Raw genomic sequence first — 5,908 nt, forward strand, 5'->3', positions numbered from 1 at the left:
GGGGACGTCAACGGGAGAGAGCAGGCCGACATGGGAGCCACTTCGTGAAGTTAGAGGTTGACAGGAGATTCAAGTCGTGGAGGAGGATGCCAACAGGGGATCCAAAACCCTAGCAGCACCGGCTTGGGAGAATTTTGGGTGTTGGGTGCCGCTGCTAGCGGGAGAAGGAGAAGGATGAAGTCGCAGTGAATCAAATTTGCGTAGTTTTTTTTTAAAGCCTACAGTGGGATGGTGGGATAATTTCAGGGCATTGCATGGATGCGGATCCAACGGCCTCCGACACTGCTTTGCACGTTTGCACAGAAATTTTTGCCCTCTTGATAGTTTTTTTGGGGGGCAACTCTTTCTCAGTCAACTAAATTTCCAAATATTTTCAGTCAATCAACCACGTCCATTGGATGTACATCGCATGGCTCCCTTGTTTCTTCTTCCTAGAGACAACAACCAGTCTTCTTCCCGGATACAGCGACGAGTCTTCTTCCTCCTCCCGTCACCTTGCTCTCCCGCCCTGCCCTCCTCCTCCGTCTTCGGCGCCAGCTCCCGCCGCTGCCACCCGCCGCCTCGTTAACCTGGCGTCGCCTTGCCGCATCTTCACGCCACCACCCACCGCCGGTCCGCCGCCTCCCCAACCTCCCTCTAAGCCCGAAGACCGCTGGTGATCCTAGGGCCCTAACCATAATCGGACAGCGCGCGCAGCGGCGAGAGGACACTCCGGAGAAGAGTACGGCGGCACTCGACATGGGAAGGAACTTGCCAGCGCTGGTCCTTGCCAGTCTCATCAGGAGCTAAAGGGAGAGAAGAAGAAGAAGAACCAGCTTTGGAGAAGAAACACGAGGTGCGTTCGATGGGCATCCAACGCACCATGTCATTGACTAAAACTTTTAGACATATCAGTTGCCTGACGATGAGGCTGTCCGTATTTTTAGAGAGAGGTAGATAGCTGTTATTGATTGTACTTCCATTGAAGATTGAACTCATGTCAGCACAATAAACATTGTATCTTCATTGCAAGATATTTCTGTCTTCCATTGCAGCGAAAGTCATCTAGTTCATTAGTCTCTACCAGTTCATTTGTCTCTACCAACAAATCGATCTCTAAAGGGGTCCAGGCCCTTAAAGCTTAATCTAGGAGGTATGGACATGGCTTTATATAATCCTCAAAACCCTATAGGGATTACAAGTAAGCAACACAAACTGCATGCCTAATCACCTCAAGGGATTTTGTGGGGCACGGCTACAAATGACAAGCCTCCAGCCATGCATGGGCCACGATCGGGTACAAAGTGCAACTACGCCTCTGCAACTTATCTGCATTCGTCCATCGAGTTCGACCTCATGTGAGCGAGCAGTAGCGTTACGTCCTTTATCGTAGTCCTAGAACGATGTAGTAGACCAAGGTGATCGGCAGGGCTACCAGCATGCCAAAAATTACCCTGCGAAAGTTTACATTGACCGGAAGTTGATCTCAATTCATGCAAACCTGACCCAGCGATGCATAATTCTTAACTGATGATCACTTACGCTGTGCTCAGGATGGCCGGGTGGACGTTATACTCCTTTGCAAACACAAAAGGTACGATCCCTTGCGGTAGAGCCGCCTATCAAATGCCCCGAAAAATTTCAGTGCACATAAGCATTATATAATTCACAGGGGAATAAATTGCTTGAATCTAGTTGTACTAGAAGTACAATGTTGCATTGAAGAAGCTGGTTTGACAGATTAGAACCGACCATGTACGTATGACACCTTACGGTACAAATGATTGGCAATAAGAAATTAATCTCACTTGTCACGGCCAGTTTTCAGCAGTTTACATGCATGCATGGTTACCTGAACAATGGCGACCTGCAAGAGCGTCCCACGAAGGCCGATGGCGACGGACGCAGCGGCCATGACGGCGGGGCCGGCGAGGAAGCGGACGGCCATGGAGATGGCGGCGGCGCGGTATCCGCACGCGATGATCCTCGGCTGCAGCGCCATAAACAATCCTGGCCACACGAGAGATCATCACGGTGTTAGCTCGGGCGCCCGCAGGCCAAGGGGTGCCGGACTGCCGGGTGTGCAGTGGGCACGGGTGCGAGGGAGACGGGTTAATCGCGGGGCGCCGCGGTGTAGGGCTATGGCACGACAGGAGCACAAGGGGTGTGGGCGCTCACGTAGTACTCACCCAGGCTAAACATGGCCATCCCCAGCCCGGCGTCCGAGAGGATGGAGATGGACTTGGCCACGATCGCCGGCATGGAGATGTGCCACCTGCAATGACGATCATGCATCTATCACCCGTTAGTTTGTAGTTCCAGCTTCCAAGAAGAGACGACAGCATCATATTCATCATAGGACGAGATCATTGAGCAATTAGGCAAGACAAATTAAGTACTCGATCCAACGACGATGATTAGCGCAAGTATACAGTTGCAAGTTCATTGTAACTAACTCCAAATTAAAAGAGATGAAGCTAGCCATCAATGATTGGCGTTGAGTGCTCGTGCGCCGTGCAAGCTCTCTTCGACTTTTGCAGCTCCTACAGTCGCAATTGGCGCCGGGGCGGGGCCCGCGGTGTGGTCCGGCCGGGGAGAAGAACTCATCTTAGCCCACCGCCACCGCTCGGTGCCTCCTCACCCCTGCATTTAGGCTGGCAGCTACATCGCTCACCGCCACCAGCTTTGCTAGGCCTCGCCCAGAATAACAATTCTGATCGATGTCGTTTATCACCACAAACAAACCAACTGACCACGAAAACTCCCGGCCGTTTCCACTGGCCATCGATCATATCCTTGCCCAACTTGTCGCCTCTCTGTTGTGTAAAATCATTCACAACCTACTACAACTAGCAGTGACCAACTATGTGAAGAAACTCATTTGCACCAGCCACTGATCCTTGCCAAACTGGTCTGTTGTGTTTGTGTGCAACAATTCACACCCTAGCATAACACAGTTATAGTGGTCTTTTAACGATGCGAGTGAAGCGAAACTCCTATTTACACTAGCCATCGATCCTTGCCTAACTGATCGCCTCTCTGTTGTGTAAGGCCATTCACAAACCTAACACAATTAGCTGTAGGGGTATGGACAATGAGTGAAGCAAGTCACGTGAAAAGGTGTGTAGAATTGTAGCATACCGGAAGGCGATGAGGGACCAGACGAGGCCGATGAGGCTGGAGTACGTGTTGGGGTTGCGGATGAGCTTGCGCCACACCATGATGAGGATGAGCCGTGTCATCACGCTCGCCGGGGGCATCTGGTGCGGCCGTTCACGGCCCGCGTCCGCGTATCCGCCGGCGTCCGCTCCGTCCATGTCCTTGAGGCGCAGCTCGGCCGTGGAGCTGGTCCCCAGCTTCGTCATGCGGTCCGGCGCCCCTGCCTCCCCCGCCTCGGCGTCCTCCGCCGTCTTGCTACCGCTAAAGCTGAAAGCCTCGCCTTCCCCCGTTGCCACTACGCCTTTGTTCTCATTCTCTGAAACAATTAAAAGATTGAAATTTTGCAAAGTTTTTTTCTAGAATTCGCGTATGGAACCCGTGAAGTGGATGTGCACTAGCATTTATGATGACACGGACCTTTGCCGGCCGAGCCGTTCTGCGGTAGGTCGGCGGGGACAACCATGCGGATTTCCTTCGCACCGCCGTTCACGCCTGCGCCACCGGTGAACACCGGCAGGCCGCTCACTTCCGAGACAGGAGAGGCACTCGTGCTCCACACGAACATGTGGAGCTCCTTGGCGTCATGATTAGGCACGGCCGCGGCCGCGGCTGCCGCAGGTATTGAGGACCGTGCGGACGCCGAGTGCTCGTCGAAGTTAGACTGCCGCGGTGTCGGCCCCCGCGACGAGCGCGTCGAGAACACCTCCGCAGCGCCGAAGCTCGAGCCGCTTGCACCGGCGGGCGTCGACGGGGGCGGCGCACCGTCGACCATGGCGAAGAAGTCGGCGTGGTTGAAGTTGGAGCCCCGCGGGCTGTGCAGCCGCGACGAGCTCATCGAGTATATCTCCGCGCCCGTCAGGTTCGACGGCCGCGGCGTTACCATCAGCGACCGCCGCGACGCAGACGAGCGCCGAACGGTGACGTGCAGCCGCCCGTCCTCCGCCACCTCGGCCTCCGTCTCCGCACGCCCGCCCTCCAGCGACACCACGTCCGGGTCCACGTGCAGCGACGCGATGGCCGCCGCGGTGTCCGGGAACTGGTCGGCGATGAGCATCCGCGCGGCGCGGAACTCGAAGAGGAAGAGCAGCAGCGTGTACCAGATGATGCACTGGAGCACGACGATCTGCACCATGAGGGAGCCGGAGTAGGGCCCGTACATGGCTATCAGCAGCGGGATCCCCATCACCAGCGTGTTGGGCAGCGTGGACAGGGAGAAGAGCGTGATGGACCAGTCGAGCCGCGGCGCGCCGGTCCCGCCGAGCGAGGGCAGGCGCGCCCACACGGCGAGCCCCGCAAGGACGAGCAGCTTCTGCAGCGTGTCCGCGGCCAGGAAGCGGAGGCTCATGGTGTAGGGGTCGTTGGTGGAGATGAAGTGGAAGGACAGCAGCGGCACGGCGAACACGGCGACGAAGCGGTTGATGCCGGAGCACTGGTCCGGCGTGAAGATGCGCCACCATCTCACCGACCCGTACGCCAGGATCATGGCCACGTACAGCGGCACCACCGCGGTCAGCACCGTGTAGAGATCGTTCCACGATATCATCTTGTCACTCTCGCCCACCCCCGGTAGCTGAAGGAGGAGGGAGAAGGGCTCGGGATTCTGCCTCTGCTAGCTGCTTCGTTTGGAGTGGAAGGTGAGAGGAGTGGTCGCGGACTCTCGGTGGAGTATCCCAAGTTACATGCAGGAGTGGGCTCTTGTGAACTCGGCAACACCGGAGGCCATCCATTTATATGTGTTGAGACCCCTTCCGCTCAAAAAAAATAAATAAATTATACGTGTTGAGAAATTATTAATTCATAGCTGTTGGAACAGATGTCTCTCCAATGTACCTCTTAATTCATATCCGTTGGGAAAAGGTGTCTCTCAACGGCACCTCTTCATCTTTTATATATCTATATATAAAAGTAACAAGATATAATGTAATAGATCAATGAGTTCACTTTATTCTATTGTAATTATTGAAAAAAAATAGATGGCAGTGGAGAATAAGGGATGAAAAACTCAACCAATGATAAATAAGGAAATCTATTTTTCTCAATGGCAAATAGAAAATGACATTATTTTTTGATGGCAAATAAGGAATTCTCTTATACATCAATCCCGTACAAAATATTTTTTCAAAATCTTGATAAATTTAGGATTTGGCATTATTGCCTTGGCCATCTTAGTTTAGGGATGATGAAGAAAAAATATTGACAATTTTGTTGGTCACAACATAAATGTTGCAAAATTTCTAAAATCATAAGATTTTGTATGCACCTTTTGTGCCTTATAGGACTTAATTTTGAGCTCTCTTACCTTAAAATTAAACATGAGCAACTTAATTTCCTTGAATACATTTAAAGACATATATGTGGTCCTATTCAGCCATTATTTGGACCACTTAGATATTTTTGGTTCTCTACAAAGTATCTACACGATGGTCGCATATTTGTCTATTCTCCACAAGGAACCATGCTTTTGCCAAGTTAATTGTTCAAATTATCAAATTAAAAGCAAATTATCGTGGGCACAGGATGACTCCATCCGAATGGATAATGCTCCAGAAGTTACTCCATAAGCATTCGATAATTATGGCTCTATATATCAATCTAGAGCATTCAGTACCTTATGCCAATACTTAAAATGGTCTCATTGCATCTTGTATCAAGAGAGATAGATTAATGGCATAACCACTCCTAACAGAATTGCTAGTTACCAATCTCTTGTTGGAATTATGCGGTATTACACATCATGGATTTGATCCAAATCCAACCAACTACATATTAT

General features: G+C 51.8%; 1 protein-coding gene across 1 annotated transcript; it reads right to left on the minus strand.

Moving 5' to 3' along the window:
• Window positions 1–1,001: 1,001 nt before the first annotated feature.
• Window positions 1,002–4,824, minus strand: LOC133916706 (auxin efflux carrier component 3a-like). Its single transcript, XM_062360511.1, has 6 exons — window positions 3,556–4,824; window positions 3,121–3,454; window positions 2,169–2,254; window positions 1,832–1,989; window positions 1,522–1,598; window positions 1,002–1,433 (listed from the first exon to the last, which is right to left on the minus strand). Exons 1-6 carry the CDS (start codon window positions 4,679–4,681, stop codon window positions 1,364–1,366), a joined length of 1,851 nt encoding a protein of 616 aa, XP_062216495.1. The 5' UTR covers window positions 4,682–4,824; the 3' UTR covers window positions 1,002–1,363.
• Between the last annotated feature and the right edge of the window lie 1,084 nt (window positions 4,825–5,908).

This window comes from Phragmites australis, chromosome 1, assembly GCF_958298935.1.
Source record: "Phragmites australis chromosome 1, lpPhrAust1.1, whole genome shotgun sequence".
Lineage (NCBI taxonomy): Eukaryota > Viridiplantae > Streptophyta > Magnoliopsida > Poales > Poaceae > Phragmites > Phragmites australis.

Coding starts and splice junctions, on each gene's coding strand:
- LOC133916706 (XM_062360511.1), bottom strand. CDS start 4,681: ATGATATCGTGGAACGATCTCTACACGGTGCTGACCGCGGTGGTGCCG. Junction 3,455..3,555: donor GAACGGCTCGGCCGGCAAAG/GTCCGTGTCATC, acceptor TAATTGTTTCAG/AGAATGAGAACAAAGGCGTA. Junction 1,434..1,521: donor CCGGCCATCCTGAGCACAGC/GTAAGTGATCAT, acceptor AAACTTTCGCAG/GGTAATTTTTGGCATGCTGG.